The sequence below is a fragment of the Salvelinus sp. IW2-2015 genome, linkage group LG17 (assembly GCF_002910315.2).
Source record: "Salvelinus sp. IW2-2015 linkage group LG17, ASM291031v2, whole genome shotgun sequence".
NCBI lineage: Eukaryota > Metazoa > Chordata > Actinopteri > Salmoniformes > Salmonidae > Salvelinus > Salvelinus sp. IW2-2015.
In genome coordinates this window covers 7,023,081-7,040,224 of record NC_036857.1, presented here as the reverse complement: position 1 = coordinate 7,040,224, position 17,144 = coordinate 7,023,081, and the positions used below count along the sequence as shown (strand labels likewise).

Below are 17,144 nucleotides of genomic sequence, written 5' to 3'. Positions count from 1 at the left end.
ACATCTGTTGCAGAACAGTCACATCCAGGAGGTCATGCTGGTAAGGCTCACATCACATCTGAGGTTGTCAGACAGGATCACATCCAGGAGGCCATGATGGTAAGGCTCACATAACATCTGTTGTCAGACAGGACCACATCCAGGAGGCCATGAGGGTAAGGCTCACATCACATCTGTTGTCAGACAGGACCACATCCAGGAGGCCATGATGGTAAGGCTCACATCACATCTCATCTGAGGTTGTCAGACAGGACCACATCCAGGAGGTCATGAGGGTAAGGCTCACATCACATCGAAGGTTGTCAGACAGGACCACATCCAGGAGGTCATGAGGGTAAGGCTCACATCACATCGAAGGTGGTCGGACAGGACCACATCCAGGAGGTCATGAGGGTAAAGCTCACATCACATCAGGACATGAGAGGAGGTCTGGACAAACAGAGTGAACCCACACACTGTTAGACACTCCCAACATGTATTTCTTTACCAAACATGGAACGTTTAGACCTCACACCTATAGATGAAAGGAAATATGACATGAATGTCAAAATAGACAGTATAATCTAAAGCCACTGTAGATCAGGGGAGGTTTCCAGATGGATGAAGACTAGATATATCTTATGACAGGGAATCATCAATATGTATTGATATGTTTGCATTGCAGAATACTGACATTAATTATGATACCAAGGTTTCCTCTTTGATGCTGTAGTGGTCATGTAAAGGTATATTGTATTACAAGGCCTAAAGAAAGGAACACAACCCAACTCAAACCACCACACTACAGATAATATAAAGATACTTGTATTTTACAGGTAATTGTATCCTGTTTCGTCCTCTGTCCACCCTGCAGGCTCTGGAGTACCTGTTGAAGTTTATCGTCCAGTCTCGGATCCTGTACTCGCGAGCGACCTGTGGTATGGAGGAGGAGCTGTTCAGGGCCAGCATCCAGGAGCTCTTCCAGTCCATCCGCTTTGTGTTGAGTCTGGACAGCCGCAGCTCAGAGACCCTCGTCTTCACACAGGTCAGAACATCAGCACTTCCGGTCTGTCTCTAGCTTGTCTTTATCCCCGAAGGCCGAGATGCCCTCATATTCTACATAGACAGATCAGTGCATTTTGACTGGACTATTATGAGCTTATCGGCTCCTTTGTTCTGTCTTTGTGGTAATTTAGCTTTGATTCAATTGATTCATTTATTACTAATTTGTCATTAATTTAATGTATTGTTTCATTTCTTTCTGTTGTTTTATTTCTTTCTTTCATTTATCACTAATTTGTCATTATTTTCATGTATTGTTTCATTTCTTTCTGTTGCTTTCCTGTAAAGCACCTTAAAGGTTAAATCTGGGAATGAAAAACGGTCCACCTCTTTCTCCAATTGTATTTTTTATATTTTAATTGTATTTTGTAAAAATTAAAAAAAATCCCCTTCTTGTGATATCCAATTACGATCTTGTCTCATCGCTGCAACTCCCTAACGTGCTTGGGAGAAGCAAAGGTCAAGTCATCAGTCGGCCGAAACATGACCCACCTAACAGCGCTTCTTCTTAACACCCACCCGCTTAACCCGGAAGCCAGCCGCACCAATTTGTCGGCGGAAACACCATTCAACTGACAACCGAAATCAGCCTGCAGGCGCCCAGCCAGGCCAAATCGAGTCGCTAGAGCGCGAAGAGCCAAGTAAAACCCCTCCGGCCAAACCCTCCCCTAACACGGATGACGCTGGGCCAATTGTGCTCCGCCCTATGGGACTCCTGGACACGGCCGATTGTGACACAGCCTGGGATCGAACCGAGGTCAAGCACCTCGATGCAGTGCCTTAGACCGCTGAGCCACTCGGGAGGCCCCTCTTTCTCAATTTTCAAACAGAAATGTGGTGTGCCTTTGCCTATGCTATGATCAACATAGCTAGTTCATTATCTACCCTAGCCACTGTAGCTAGCCAGTAACTCCTCCAGTATGTGTTGATGTCATTTCACAGGATTTGTTTTTGAACAGAAGCTGTAGAGATCGATAATACATGGCACTTCTGTAGCCAAATATCTTATTACTCTTTTTTTTAAAGCATTAAATTACCTGGTATAATGGTGCATTGATCAGTTATACAGTTTAAAGCTGTTATTTTTGAATTTTTGCCCAAAGTCGACCTTTAATGCATATATAATTCAGTGGAGGCTGGTGGGAGGAGATATAGGAGGACAGGCTCATTGTAATGGCTGGAATTGAATAAATGGAACGGTATCAAACATATGGAAACCACATGTTTGACTCCGTTCCATCAATTCCATTTCAGCCATTACAATGAGCCTGTCCTCCTACAGCTTCTCCCACCAGCCTCCGCCGATATACTTTGTATAATTTTATTTTTGTTCTGATCCCTATTTTTACTGTTGTGATCAACTGCATGCTTTTCTATGGTAGACATGCTCCAGGTCTCTCTCATCTCAGTTAGCAGTTGCTCTCTGTCAGCTGTCAACCTCCCTCGATAAGATATTTGTTACCCTGCCCTGTTTTGGCTTACGTTCTTCTTATGGTCCATTTAAGACGTATGTATCCCTGTTTGGATGTTATAGTCCTATAACTCCCTTATGGCATAGTGTCATTTATAGAATGGAGGAATACAAATGATCTAGACCTGCTTCTCCCTGTCTCTCTGCCCTTCTCTCTTTGCCTCTCTGTCTCCCTCTGTCTGTCTGTCTGTTCTCCTTTTCTCTCCCTCCCTTCTTGTCTCTTCTCCTTGACCCTGTCAGGCGGCGTTATTGAACAGTTTCCCAGACATCTTTGACGAGCTGCTGCAGATGTTCACAGTGCAGGAGGTGGCTGAGTATGTCCGGGGCACCCTGGGGAGCATGCCCAGTACGGTGGACATCGGTCAGTCTATGGACGTGGTCAAACTGCAGTCTATCGCCCGCACCGTCGAGAGCAGGCTCTTCTTCTTCCCTGGTAAGACTGAAGACTACAGGACAACTTTACTAACACCAAATGAAACTGTGAACACTGTTAGATGCTCCTAAAGTGGGAATGTAATAGATTGTTTTACCTGTAACTGGTTCTTTGTCAGGACAAAGAATCTAAAAGGCAAAGGCTAAAGCTGGTTAAAATCTTTCTACAATTGATCCTTCACTCTCTCCCCCTTTCCCCCTCTCCCTCTCTCTCCATACTCCTCCCATTCTCTTCCCCTCTTCCTCTCTCTCCCCCTCTCAGAGTCTCGTAGTATTTTGCTGCCGGTGGTCCTGCATCACATCCACCTGCACCTGCGCCAGCAGAGGGAGCTGCTGATCTGCTCAGGAATCCTTACTAGCATCTTCTCCATCATCAATACCAGCGCTATGGTACATCACATCACCACTGAATCTACTGCAGTAGAAGAGATTGGAGTTGAAGTTGTCCTAATCCTCATCATTAGGGGGATGAAATTATGTCTGACCCTGTATCAGTGGTTAGGGGCTACTTCTCTGTAACAAAAGCTGGTACCATAACTGGTTACTAGAACACCTACAGTATTGTATCTATAGTATCCCAGCTAAACAATCTTTTCACATTTCTTGTATCAAATGGAATTAAAGATGGGATGACAGACTAGTTGGTAAAACTTTATACACTGCCAAGGCTGGTTAAGGCAATTATAATACCATGTCATTGTTCAGACATTATTGTCAAGACATTATTTTGTAGGCCACTTTACGTTGTGTGCTGAATTAATATTTTAATTGGTCTGTCGAGCGGCTTATACAAATTAATGAATTATTCATTCAATTCCTTCTCACTCGATCTCTCTCTCTCTTTCCTCCTCTTCTCTCCTTCTCTCTATTTCTCTCTCTGCCCCTCCCACTCTCTCCTTCCTATTTCCTCACCTCTCCCCCATCGTTTCTCTCTCCCCCTCTTCCTAGGAGTCTTCTGTTCAGGAGGAGGTGGAGATGATGGTGGAGAGCCTGTTGGATGTTCTGCTCCAGACTCTGTTGTCCATCATGTCCAAGTCTCAGTCTCTGGAGACAGCTAGGGGGCAGCGCTGTCCCCAGTGCACGGCTGAGATCACGGTCAGAGACTCTCCTCTCCTACACTACATGAAAAAGATAATGTTTTGTAATGCATGGAACCTCACTGATATGGAAGTGTTTCTGCCTGTCCAGGGGGAGTATGTGTCCACTCTGCTGTCTCTACTTAGACAGATGACAGAGGTCCACTTCCACCACCTGCTCAACAACTTCCACAGCAAAGAGGAACTCAAGGTGAGAGCTACAGTCTCAGTCTGATTTAGGAACCTGGGGCTGAGCTATAATATGTAGATGATAATGTACACAATACTCACTACCTCCATTGACTTCCAGGAGTTCATGTTGAAGATCTTCTGTGTGTTCCGGAACCTGATGAAGCTCACCATCTTCCCCCGAGACTGGAGTGTCATGAGGCTTCTGACCAGTCAGTAAGTCTGACTCACATTAGCTGTAACACTGCCTTCATATGGCCTCCTATAGGAGATAAGGGAAAATATGCAGCTATGAGATGAAAGTCCTTACGCTGATAGCACGGGACGTTTGTGTAGACGTTGCATCGTCTTTTTTTATCCTAACGTTTTGCTGTGACTTCTTCTGCAGTGTCATTGTGGTGACAACACAGTACCTGTCCCCAGCGTTACACAATAACTTCTCTGAGGCGGATTTTGACTTCAAGGTGCGTGCCTCAGTAGAGAAACGAGAAGTGTCATGTTGAACAACAGCAGTAAGCAAGTAAACAATAGAGCCTTAAATATCCCGGAGAAGTCGACCCTGAACCTGCTGTTCTCTCCATGTCTTTCTCTGTTCACAAAGGACTCTGTCTCTCCATGGTTTCCTAACAACATTATGCTGCCATTCTGTGTTGCACCTGTCTCCAGTCTTATGTGTCTGAGTTGGTTCAACCTGGATTTATGACTGCAGAGAAACTATGGAAATGCATAACCTGATGGTGAAATGTATAAAGTGACAACACTGCTAAGATGTAGGCCTACATGGATAGATGGATAGATTAACAGATAGATAGATCTATGCCGTTAAAGGGAATTTGAACACGTGTCTGATGTGCATGTTCTCTCTCAGGTGTGGAACTCTTTCTTCAGCCTGACGGTCCTGTACATCAACCAGCCCAGTCTGCAGCTGGAGCCCCTCACACAGGCCAAGAGGAAGAAAGTCCTGGACAAGTAAGAACCTCTCCATCACGTGTGTTTGTGTGTGTGTGTGTGTGTGTGTGTGTGTGTGTGTGTATTTATCTGTGTGTGTGGTCAGTAGTTCTACGTTTTCTACATTACCCCCCCTCTTCCTTCCTCTGTAGGTATGGAGACATGAGGGTGATGATGGCCTATGAGCTCTTCAGCATGTGGCAGAAGCTTGGTGAGATAAAATGACATTCAGATGCTTTGTTGTCATTCTAGCCTTCATGGGTAATGTCGTGTGTTTCTATAACATCTGTGTTGTGCCCTCTCTGTGTGCTCCAGGTGAGAATAAGCCCCACTTTATCCCTGGAATGATGGGTCCGTTCCTGGGAGTGACGCTCGTGCCTCAGAGCGAGGTCCGGAATATCATGATTCCCATCTTCCATGACATGATGGACTGGGAGCAGAGGCAGAACGGCAACTTCAAACTGGTCAGTGCTGTCTGTCCCCTGCTGTGTGCCACCACTCATCCTCTGTAGGCCTTGTTTAACTTCATGTTATAACCCAATACCATATCTATGTTATGGATCTATGATTTTAGTGCTACTGTAGAAGTGTGGTGGTTGGTTCCTTATGCACTAACCTCTCGCTCTCTGTGTGTGTGTGTGTGTGTGTGTGTGTGTGTGTGTGTGTGTGTGTGTGTGTGTGTGTGTGTGTGTGTGTGTGTGTGTGTGTGTGTGTGTGTGTGTGTGTGTGTGTGTGTGTGTGTGTGTGTGTGTGTGTGTGTGTGTGTGTGTGTAGGTGGAAGCAGAGTTGATGGACAAGCTGGAGAGTATGGTGTCAGATGGGAAAGGGGATGGCAATCACAGAGAGCTCTTTGGTCTGCTGTAAGCACCAGCAACCTCAGTCGTATTCATACACAATGTTACCTGAGTCAGTGTGCTGTAGTACAGATGTAGGATCTTCAGTTGAGTCAGTTTGCTACAGCAGGAAAATTATCTTGCAGCAACAGTGTATTATAATTAATGGCATTTTTTGTAAGAGTTGATACTTTTTCGTTAGGGCAAATCAAGTCGGACATTTCAAAGTGAAAATTACAACATTTAGAAGCCTTTTTAAACATTGAATACACAAAGTTTGCATTTCCTTCTGTACAGGAAAATTCTCAGAAACAAAAGAGTGATCAAATGAGTGATTCTACGTCTGTAATGTTCTTTTGTATGCTGCTGACTTCTTGTGTCTTTTTCTGCTGCGTCTTTCAGGACCCAGTTGTTTGGGCCTTACCCCAGGTAAGATATCAGTTTCCCCACAGCCCAAGCTTTTAGCTCTACCACTATCATGGTCCTCAAACAAATAAGTATTTATGGTTTACTGTCCTTATAATAATGTGCACGTGTAACATAGAGCTTGTTTGTCTGTAGCCTACTTGAGAAAATTGAGCAGGAGACGTGGAGAGAGACGGGCATCTCATTTGTCACCTCCGTCACGAGACTGATGGAGCGGCTGCTAGATTACAGGTAGATTGGATTACTCATTACAAGCAACATGTTAATATCATAACATTGACTATTGATACATGGATGTACTGTAAAGACTGGAGAGACATTAAAACCCTGCTCTACTTTTAGGGAGTGTATGAAAGGAGATGAAATGGAGAACAAGAAAATTGGTGGCTCTTCCAACCTCATGGTGAGACATCGTATGATTTATTATACCTTATAATTTATATACCAGTTATGCCAGAGATGTGTTGAGACAAGTGCAAATGTACTTTGGTTTTTGGTTCTTGGTTCTTGTAGTAATCTTGCTTCCTGATAACATTTCCTGTCCTCCCCAGAATTTCTACAAGTCTGAGATGAACAAGGAGGAGATGTACATCCGCTACATCCACAAGCTGTGTGACCTGCACCTGCAGGCAGAGGACTACACAGGTAACACACTTGTCAACCTGCTCACACTGTATAGTATTGGAACCCTGTGACAGTCAGTGTGGTGAATTGTGATGACCTTTGTGTTCCCCACCAACAGAGGCAGCGTTCACCCTGCTTCTGTACTGGGAGCTGCTGCACTGGGAGGACCGCCCCCTCAGAGAGTTCCTCCACTACCCCACACAGAGCGAGTGGCAACGCAAGGAGGGCCTCAGTCGCAAAGTCCTCCACTATTTCAACAAGGGAAAGGCAAGTCAAGCTAAAACAAGTCACGCTAAGTCAAGTCAAGCTAAACCAAGTCAAGCTAAAACAAGTAAAAATAAGTAATTCAACCAAGGAAGTGCAAGGCTTTGTCTAGCCACTTCAGGTAGGACTTAAATGTGAGATCCTTGAATTTGGCCCAAATTAAACCATCATTTTATTTGATAAAGTCCCAAATGGATATACATCTCAAGTCAAAATCTCAAGTCTAAGCACTTCTGCATGTGTCATGATTTCCCTTCAAAACCTCCTGAGATTGATATTCCATAGACATGATATTGTATACCTATAATGAGAGATTCCATATGAGAGCTCTGTCTCTGTCACTTTCCAGTGTTGGGAATATGGAATATCACTCTGTCGGGAACTGGCTTTCCAGTATGAAACCTTATATGATTACCAGAGTCTGAGCTGGATAAGGGTGAGTCTGCCTGTCTGCCTGTCTGCCTGTCTGCCTGTCTGTCTGTCTGTCTGTCTGTCTGTCTGTCTGTCTGTCTGTCTGTCTGTCTGTCTGTCTGTCTGTCTGTCTCTCTCTCTCTCTCTCTCTCTCTGGCTCTCTGTCTGTCTGGCTCTCTCTCTCTCTCTCTGTCTGTCTGTCTGGCTCTCTCTCCCTCTCTCTGTCTGGCTCTCTGTCTCTCTCTCTGTCTGGCTCTCTGTCTCTCTCTCTCTGTCTGGCTCTCTCTCTCTCTCTCTCTCTGTCTGTCTCTCTCTCTCTCTCTCTCTCTGTCTGGCTCTCTCTCTCTCTCTGTCTGGCTCTCTCTCTATCTGTCTCTCTCTCTCTCTCTCTCTCTCTCTCTGTCTGGCTCTCTCTCTCTCTCTCTCTCTCTGTCTGGCTCTCTCTGGCTCTCTCTCTGGCCTCTCTCGGCTCTCTTTCTCCCCTTGTCTCCCTGTGTTCTCCCTGTCTCTTTAAAAAAAGAGGTGCATCAGAGCCATTACTTTATCCCCCAGTCACTACTCACCATCACAAAGATGGAAAGTAAATAGAAAGGAATGGAATATAATATAAATACTTTATTGTCCTCACGTTGTGGAAATATATTTACATTGCAATACACTGACAAAATATCAAAAACATTATGACCACTTTGTCATCAAGGGAACCTCGTTGATGTGTGTTGCTGAGAAAGATCAAGATGCTCTCTGAGGGTTGAATCAAGTATTTTTGTCTTTATAGAAAATGGAAGCTGCGTACTATGACAACATCATAGAACAGCAGAGGATTGAACCAGAGTTCTTCAGGATGGGCTTCTATGGCAGGAAGTTTCCTTTTTTCCTCAGGGTGAGATGAACACACACACGCATGCGCACGCACGCACATTGTCTTGTTTAACTAACCTTGTGGTTTTCCTATACCCTAACTCTAACCCTAACCTTAACCCCAAAATCTAACCTTAACCCTAAACCTAACCCTAGCTCCTACTCCTAATTCTAACCCTAACAATAATTCTAACCTTAACCCTAAACCCCCTAGAATAACATTTGACCTTGTGTGGACTAACAAAATGTCCCCCGTTGGTCCAATTTTTGTTTGTTTACTATTCTTGTGGGGACTTTTGTTTTTGTAGGGACATCTGATCCCCACAAGTATAGTTAAAACATGCGCACGCACGCACGCACGCACGCACGCACGCACGCACGCACACACGCAGGATCTTTTATCTATTTGCTATTTTTTCGTACCTATCAATTGGATGACAACTCTTCTCTCCAGAATAAGGAGTTTGTGTGCCGGGGTTATGACTATGAACGACTTGAGGATTTCCAGCAAAGGATGCTGGGAGAATTCCCACAGGCCATTGCCATGCAGCACCCCAACCAACCAGATGACGCCCTCCTACAGAGTGATGCTCAGTGTATCCTAACCTAACCATGATCTGTGTGTGTGTGTGTGTGTGTCAACTCAACTGTCAGCCTATTTGGCTATGTTTACCTTAACACGTGGCCTCAGACCTGCAGATCTATGCGGTGACCCCAGTGTCAGACATTACTGACGTGCCTCAGCTGGAGCGCGTCCCAGAGAGGATCAAGAGCTTCTACCGCATCAACAATGTCACTCGCTTTCACTACGACAGACCCTTCCACAAGGGACCCAAGGACAGGGAGAATGAGTTCAGAGTATGTGTGTGTGTCTTTTATGTCCAAGTTGTTGCTTTGTAGGTCTAAATAGAATGAATGACAATAGAAGGTAATTATATTGTCTATATACTATACAGAAGGTGATTCAGTGTTTTATGTGTGTGTTTTCAGAGCCTGTGGATTGAGAGAACCACCCTGATTCTGTCTCGTCCCCTCCCTGGAATCTCCCGCTGGGCTGAGGTGGAGAGGAGAGAACTGGTGAGGAGCACTGTCATCTCATACTGTCGTCTCATAGGCTATTGTCATCTCTTGCTGTCATCTCATGATGTCATCTCAAACTGTTGTCTCATACTGTCATTTCAAACTGTCGTCTCAAACTGTCATCTCATACTATCGTCTCATATTGTCATCTCAAACGTCATCTCTATACTGTTGTCTCATACTGTCGTCTCAAACGTCATCTCATACTGTCGTCTCAAACTGTCATCTCATACTATCGTCTCATACTGTCATCTCAAATGTCATCTCATACTGTCGTCTCATTCTGTCTTCTCATACTGTCATCTCATTCTGTCTTCTCATACTGTCGTCTCATACTGTCGTCTCATACTGTCGTCTCATACTATCGTCTCATTCTGTCGTCTCATACTGTCGTCTCATACTGTCGTCTCATACTGTCGTCTCATACTGACGTCTCATTGGCTTCTGTCGTCTCATACTGTCGTTTCATGCTGTCATCTCATAGGCTGTCGTCTCATACTGTCGTCTCAAACTGTGACATCAGACTCCTTAGGGAGATGATGCAAGCGAGTGCATCATTTGTGTTTGTCTCTCTCTCGTAAGTGTCATTATGGATTAAAATCTATGTGTGTGTGTTCAGGTGGAGGTGAGCCCTCTGGAGAATGCCATCTACGTGGTGGAGAATAAGACCCAGGAGCTGCGGACCCTGATCAGCCAGTACCAGCACCGGCAGCACCATGGCAACATCAACCCCCTCAGCATGCTGCTCAACGGGGTCATAGACGCTGCAGTCAACGGGGGCATCGCCAGATACCAGGAGGTACTGACAGAGAAGGATGGAGGGAGGGATGGAGGGAACATTCAGTGTTATCTGCTATAGACCCAGTTGGTATTCGATAGAATGTTGCGACCCTGCCCGCCTGTGGGGAAACCAGTTACTGCAGTCGACTGTAGTATTTTGGATACTGTAATTGCAGAATAACTGCAGTGTACTGCAGTTGAAGTACAGTTATACTGAACTCTAACTGTAGTTACACTGCAAAATTACTGCAGTAAAAAAAGGTGTTATTTTGGATGCAGTATTTGTAGCATACTGCAGCTAGTGGACTGAGTGGAGTTCCAAACGGACTGTACTAAACAAGTTGAATGTCTTACTTGTGATGAAATGTTTTCCACACACGCAGCTACGTGTAGTCTACTTCGACACAGCGTCCCTCCATTTCACACACCGAATAGCTTGAAGCCACAGGGCTCTTCTTGCAGGCTCTATTTCCCTATGTGGGAGCATTCGAACCATTGGTCGAGATTTTTGACCTGGCTTCATGTACATTGAACAACACAGCAGCTTTTCGGCATGTTTTGTTCTTTCTGTACAACAAAAAATCTACGACCAAGTTGGCTCTTTTACAATAGGGGCCAATAAGAAAGAATGTTTGTTTCCCCAATTTGTGGGCATATTATTATTATTATTATTATTATTATTATGTGAATATCGACTTGGAGTATGCCTTGTAACTCATTCATATCCCATGTTCCTCCTCCACAGGCATTCTTTGATAAGGAGTACATCAACAGTCAACCAGAGGACACAGAGAGGATAGCTCAGCTAAATGACCTGATGCAGGAACAGGTCAGACGCAACTCTTAGCTCCTCACTGCCCACTGGTCAATGGTCCATACAGTGTACATGGGTATAGAGGACAGATAAACCATATGTTCTCTCTTTCCTACATGTTGTTTCATTGTCACAGGTTCACATCCTTGGAGTGGGGCTGGCTGTCCACGAGAAGTTGGTGCACCCAGAAATGCGTCCTCTGCACAAAAAGCTGATAGATCAGTTCCACATGATGAGGGCTGGTTTACACCAGGTAAGTGGTTCTACATGCTCTTCTGTTTGTGTGTGTGTGTGTGTGTGTGTGCGTGCATGCGTGTGTGTGTAGTCAGTGTAAATATTCAGAGCAGTCTTTATATGTGGCCCAACAGGGGTTGCCAGCGGCCTACACAGGGGTCAACTCTCCCAGAGGCATCCTGACCACTCACAGCCACATGAGCCCAGAGAGCGTTCGTCTGATACACAGACACAGGTCAGTAACACATTATACCAGGTTTCACTTGAGAAAGAGATGTTACAGTAATCTCAATGTGACCACCTTTTAAAACATGATTTTCTCTCTCTCTCCCTCTATTTTAGCCCTATGAACCTGCAGGGTTCTATCCGCCAGTCCTCCTCCTCCCTCTCTTCTCACACCTCCAGCGAGGCGGGAGGAAACTTGGTCATCCTGACAGATGGCCTGATGGGAGAGCCCCCTGAGGATACGGCACACATGCAGGTGGGTTTAACATGCACGCATACACACACGCAAGTTTTGTACATTTTGAAATACGTGTGAACAGATGTTTTCTTTTCCAGCCAAGCCCCTCCTCCTCCAGTCTGAGCTCCATTCGCTCCACCTCCTCCCAGATAATCAACTCCACCCCTTCCAGCGCTAGAGGTGAGTGACTCCTGCACCAGAAAGTAAGTATTTTATTTAGGAAACATGCTAATTCACAGTTGTGACTATAACTGTCAGTCAGTGTATATCCAGTGTTTATCAGTAGGTCTCTGGTGTCCATACAGTCTACAGCAGACCCGTCCTATTCCCCTCCCTCCCCCAGGCTCTCCGTCCCTACCGGATAAAACCAAAAACAACCGGGAGGTGATGATTCTGCTGCCCCCTCACCAGAGAACTAACAACACCATGTACTACAGCATGACTGACAACGGACAGGTACTGACGTTACAGGCCAAACCATTCAATTACTGCTGCCAAATGGACTGACGACATTGCTGCATTAGTTATTTAAGGAGAAGAAGACAGTTAGTTCACTGAAGCATTGGAGCAGCAAATTGGCCCGAAGCAGAAATATACTGGTACTGAGACTACAGAGCATACGGTTTGTTCTTCTACTTGACCCTTTAGCCTCTGTTGTCTCTCGGTTTGCAGAGCAACAATCTGCAGCGTGCCTTACTCCAACAAGTGAGCCCCTGTAAGCCATGCATTGACCCTCACATGGGCTTGCCAGAGAAAGGCAAGTATACTGAATGTATGTGGTAAAATTGGTTAATGATGCTTTTCTCTAGTGTTGAGCTAAGTAGGACACAACTACACATACAGTAGGAAGATTTCCTAGCTCTGTAGTGAACATGTGGTTTTCTGGTGTTCCCCCAGTGTTCCCTAGTGRCCCCAGCAGCTGGAGTCTAGATGGGGAGGGTAGGGAGACAGTGCCCTACATCCAGGGACCTACAGGGGGTGTTATCATGCCCCCTGTCCCGCCCAGGTCCTTCCCACCAGGTAAGAACAATCATGTCATAATATACACCTTCTTTATGGGTAAGAGTCCCTTAGCTGTCATGTACACTAGATAGGAGGTTTTCTAAAGTACATGGGAAGTTTAATCTGATGTGAACGTTTTTACTTCCTCTCTCTAGGTCACTTCCTGATGCACTTTGATGCGTTCCACCACCAGAACAGTGACCCACCCCCAGCACTGCCCATTCGCTCTCTCAGAAAGGTTAAAGACAGTCATGCATACTGCAGCAGTAAATAATGCTATCCTCTTAACTTGGTCAACAGATGTCAACTCATTTCTTATCTTCCTCTCTCTCTTTATCTAGTCTCCTCTCCACCCCATACCAGGCTCCCCTACCAGTCCTCAGTCAGCCCTGGGGGGCAGTAACTCCACCCTCTCGGGCAGTGCCAGCAGTGGCGTCTCCTCTCTGAGTGAGAGTAACTTTGGGGGCCAGTACCCTGATCCCCCCGTGCGAAATGATGCCATGGAGCCCGTCCCCAGCCACCTGTGGACCCCTGATGAGTACTTGGACTCTCCTTACCTCCACATCCACTGCAGCGGGCCAGAAGCAGAGTCCCTCGACCAGGTCCGACCCTTCCACTACCGCAACCCTGTCTCACACCTCCACCCTCACTCCCACCCCCACTCTCATCCCCAAACAGCCGGCCTCGACGGTCACTCCCACCCCCAGTCTCACCCCCAACCGGCCGGCCTTGACGGTCACCCCCACCCTCACTCCCACGGGCCCACCCACCACCAGATACCACTCCACGGCCCCCACCGCATTCCTTACCGACGCCCCCAACCCCCGGCTGTGCCCCCCAAGCCCTACCTGAGGGAGGGGTGCATCCCTGAGGAGGACCTGAGCTCTCTGTTGCCCCAGCCCATCCCCCTGCCTCGGAGGATCTTCCACTCTCCCCACAGCCACAGAGAGGAGCAAGCTAAGGCTGCATGGGAGCAGTGCATCAGCGAGGAACACGAGGAGACACCATGAGGAGACCATCTTTGGCTTCATCTTAATAGTCTATTATATTATAGTACTAAAGTGCTGGGCCTCTTGGAGATTTCAGTCACCTCGGTGCATCTAAATAGTCTGAAGTGACTCCCTCCCCCTGTCTCCTTTCCTTCAGCTGCATTGATGTGAAAGATCATGGGCTGTGGAATCATGCAAATACATTGTAGTCATTGACTATATTTCTTTCATGCTTACATCCATCCCATGTTTTCATATCAGTACAGGTAAAGGGGAGGAAACAAGGAGAGGAATCCACTTTAGACTATTGAGATACGCCCTCACTCTTCTCACTGTATTCAGACGGTCTGATTCTGAATGGAGGAAGCAGCCTCATAGGAATTAATAAGGGAAATATTATCTGTTGGACAGTGTGACCGATAATAATGACTTTGTTTAAATTAATATTGATTGTACACTCTTCTACAACTAGTATGTGAGCATGTTTAGTTTATTTTCATTTGAGAACAATATACAGCCGTTTTGTGAAACATGACGATCTCGATCAACATGATCAAACGATACAAACTCTGAAAGGACCCCCCCCCCTTTTCCACAACAAAAGGCACCTACAGAAAGTTATATTCTTAGTAAAGTGATGTTGTCTTTTCTGCTTTCAATGCTACATATATCTAACCTATTATTTCCATAGCTTTGCTACAGTATGTATGGGGTTTTCAAGTACACTTTCCATGCTCTTTTTTTACAAAACACTGTTTAGTCCTTCACCATATGGCATTCTCCAATACTCTGTTCTGATACCTGGTTCTCATTGAAAGCAAGTCTGTTATTTGACCAGGGTCGCTCTTCTCAACCCAAACCTCAAAGGACATATAAACCTCAGTTTAGGAGTATTCATCCTTACGGTACGTATGGAAAACCAATGTGAATGTATTTAAACAAGATGTGCTATTTGTATTACACAAGTGGCAGGTCTTATTTTCTGTTCAAGTGCTTTTATATTTAAGTTATGTCTCTATTCCAGTCTTCTAATCTTTTGTGTGCCAGATAGAAATATCTCATGAGAGGAGCATGAGTGTTCTCTGACTGACAGATCTGATCAATCCTTGGGAGGAGTACAAGGAAGGGGTAAAATTGTCAGGTGCTGGAACAACAGTGAGTTCCAATTTCAGTTGCACAGGTTGAGCTGGATCCAATAGGACTAGATTGATCCCTGAAAGTAGATGGTGATGGAGACTAAGATGCAGTAAGATGAGAAGTAACGAAGAATAACGAAGAATAATGACTTAACAGTACCTCAATCACCTATTGGACTAACTATACTCAGAAAACCAGTATCACACCCTCTCTCTGCCTCTATATGTTTCAGGCCAATGTCAACCAACAAGTACTAAATATGGACCGTGTGTAAACGGACTGATGGCAATGACATTGCTTCTGTCTGATTTACAGTACATCTTACCTGTTCTACTCACCCCCACACCCTCTGCGCAACCCCCTCCGCCCACCTGCCTTAAGTGCACTGAATTGCAGTATCAATCTCTCGCTCAGACAACTCACTTGACTGGTTCTGAGACACTCATGAAAATGACAGCTCTCCTTTCTCGTCACTTTCTCAACACTCTCCGAACAAAGCAGATAATATCAACGTGTGACATCTGTTTTGTCCTGCCTTGGTTGACGATGTGGTGCTACAGTAATACTTTCTGCCTGCATCTCCTCTTCACCCTGATCTGCAATATGGACATGTTTGTGTATAGAAGATGAGTATGAGAAGCTCAGACAGGACCATGAGTTTGATCTCCTTGGGGAATGAAGGTACAGACAGTTATACGAGATGTAACCCCAGTGGGTTGGAAAGTGGAGGTCATTGTTCCAACGACAGCTCTTTGTTTCACACAGTCGTTTTCTGCAGGTAAATGCTTGGTTTTGTGTTCTTGTAAATCAGGTTCTCCACTGATCAGACAACATCTATTTTTGTATGCAGGTTCATCAGTGTTGACGTTTTTCACTGAAGTACCATGAAAGGATGCAGGGTATGTTTAGCAGTGGAATTAGTATGGAACAGCAGAGCTATAGATTAAATAAGATGAATATCAGGTGTAGGGGCAAGCTGATGTTGAGAGGTGTGATACTCAATCAAATATAGGTACAATAGAATTGTTCAATGTAAATTCTATTACTGTACATACAGCGGTATTGTGAAATATTTTTGAGAATTATTGCAGACTCCCCTAAAATAAGTGTATTGTTGTTTTGTGTAAATACATCTACTCCAGAAATGGATATAATTGATGAATATCTATAATCAATGTTTAAAGAAGACCAATCCATTAGACTGTGGTTGTCTGCATTGTTGACTTCAAGTCTTCAAATATAAATACTTTATACACTTTTCAATGTGCTTTCTTGTACATATGGTGTTAGCATGATCAAACAGTGTTTGGTTGTAAAAGTGGTTTGCCTACTCCCATAACTGCTGTGGTATGGATTCATTAACAATGCCAAACATTAAAGACAATCTTTTATCATCCTCGTCTCTGTCATTTCCATTGCTTGCTGCTCTGTGGAAAATAGCAACAATGATTGGCAGTATGTTTGGCTGGGAATGGAATTTGACAGAGGCAGATATATACACAAGGGCAGGGTAAAGTGTCTAGGCATCCGGATAATAATACGAGTAAAATAAGAGTAGCAGTAGCAAATGATGAATGTACAAGTGTGGTAGTTTCTCCTATTCTTTTCTGCAGATCCTCTCAAGCTCTGTGAGGTTGGATGGGGAGCGTTGCTGCACAGCTATTTTCAGGTCTTTTCAGAGATTTTCGATCGGGTTAAAATACGGATTCTGGCTGGGCCACTCAAGGACATTCAGAGACTTGTCCCAAAGCCACTCGTGCGTTGTCTTGGCTGTGTGCTTAGGGTCCTTGTCCTGTTGGAAGGTGAACCTTCACCCCAGTCTGAGGTCCTGAGCGCTCTGCAGCAGGTTTTTGTCAAGGATCTCTCTGTACTTTGCTCDGTTCATCTCTGCCTCGACCATGACTAGTCTCCCAGTCCCTGCCGCTGAAAACATAGCCACAGCATGATGCTGCCACCACCATGCTTCACCGTAGGGATGGTGCCAGATTTCCTCTAGACTTGACGCTTGGTATTCAGGCCAAAGAGTTCAATCTTGGTTTCATTAGATCAGAGAATCTTGTTTCTCATGG

General features: G+C 45.1%; 1 protein-coding gene across 1 annotated transcript in view; it reads left to right on the top strand.

Moving 5' to 3' along the window:
* Positions 1-16,469, top strand: part of LOC111977272 (dedicator of cytokinesis protein 3-like) — a 77,749-nt gene extending 61,280 nt beyond the window's left edge. Inside the window, exons 23-54 of the mRNA XM_070447825.1 lie at positions 854-1,024; positions 2,753-2,945; positions 3,207-3,334; positions 3,893-4,039; positions 4,133-4,231; positions 4,331-4,425; positions 4,598-4,673; positions 5,078-5,178; positions 5,310-5,368; positions 5,473-5,621; positions 5,932-6,017; positions 6,393-6,419; positions 6,552-6,647; positions 6,759-6,819; positions 6,968-7,061; positions 7,159-7,307; positions 7,654-7,740; positions 8,494-8,598; positions 9,031-9,172; positions 9,268-9,434; positions 9,567-9,653; positions 10,276-10,455; positions 11,182-11,265; positions 11,387-11,503; positions 11,598-11,719; positions 11,827-11,965; positions 12,046-12,127; positions 12,291-12,403; positions 12,620-12,704; positions 12,845-12,967; positions 13,105-13,187; positions 13,291-16,469. Of these exons, the coding sequence (XP_070303926.1) occupies positions 854-1,024; positions 2,753-2,945; positions 3,207-3,334; positions 3,893-4,039; positions 4,133-4,231; positions 4,331-4,425; positions 4,598-4,673; positions 5,078-5,178; positions 5,310-5,368; positions 5,473-5,621; positions 5,932-6,017; positions 6,393-6,419; positions 6,552-6,647; positions 6,759-6,819; positions 6,968-7,061; positions 7,159-7,307; positions 7,654-7,740; positions 8,494-8,598; positions 9,031-9,172; positions 9,268-9,434; positions 9,567-9,653; positions 10,276-10,455; positions 11,182-11,265; positions 11,387-11,503; positions 11,598-11,719; positions 11,827-11,965; positions 12,046-12,127; positions 12,291-12,403; positions 12,620-12,704; positions 12,845-12,967; positions 13,105-13,187; positions 13,291-13,959 (4,116 nt within the window). The 3' untranslated portion in view covers positions 13,960-16,469. The remainder of the gene's footprint in view (positions 1-853; positions 1,025-2,752; positions 2,946-3,206; positions 3,335-3,892; positions 4,040-4,132; positions 4,232-4,330; positions 4,426-4,597; positions 4,674-5,077; positions 5,179-5,309; positions 5,369-5,472; positions 5,622-5,931; positions 6,018-6,392; positions 6,420-6,551; positions 6,648-6,758; positions 6,820-6,967; positions 7,062-7,158; positions 7,308-7,653; positions 7,741-8,493; positions 8,599-9,030; positions 9,173-9,267; positions 9,435-9,566; positions 9,654-10,275; positions 10,456-11,181; positions 11,266-11,386; positions 11,504-11,597; positions 11,720-11,826; positions 11,966-12,045; positions 12,128-12,290; positions 12,404-12,619; positions 12,705-12,844; positions 12,968-13,104; positions 13,188-13,290) is intronic.
* Positions 16,470-17,144: the final 675 nt, after the last annotated feature.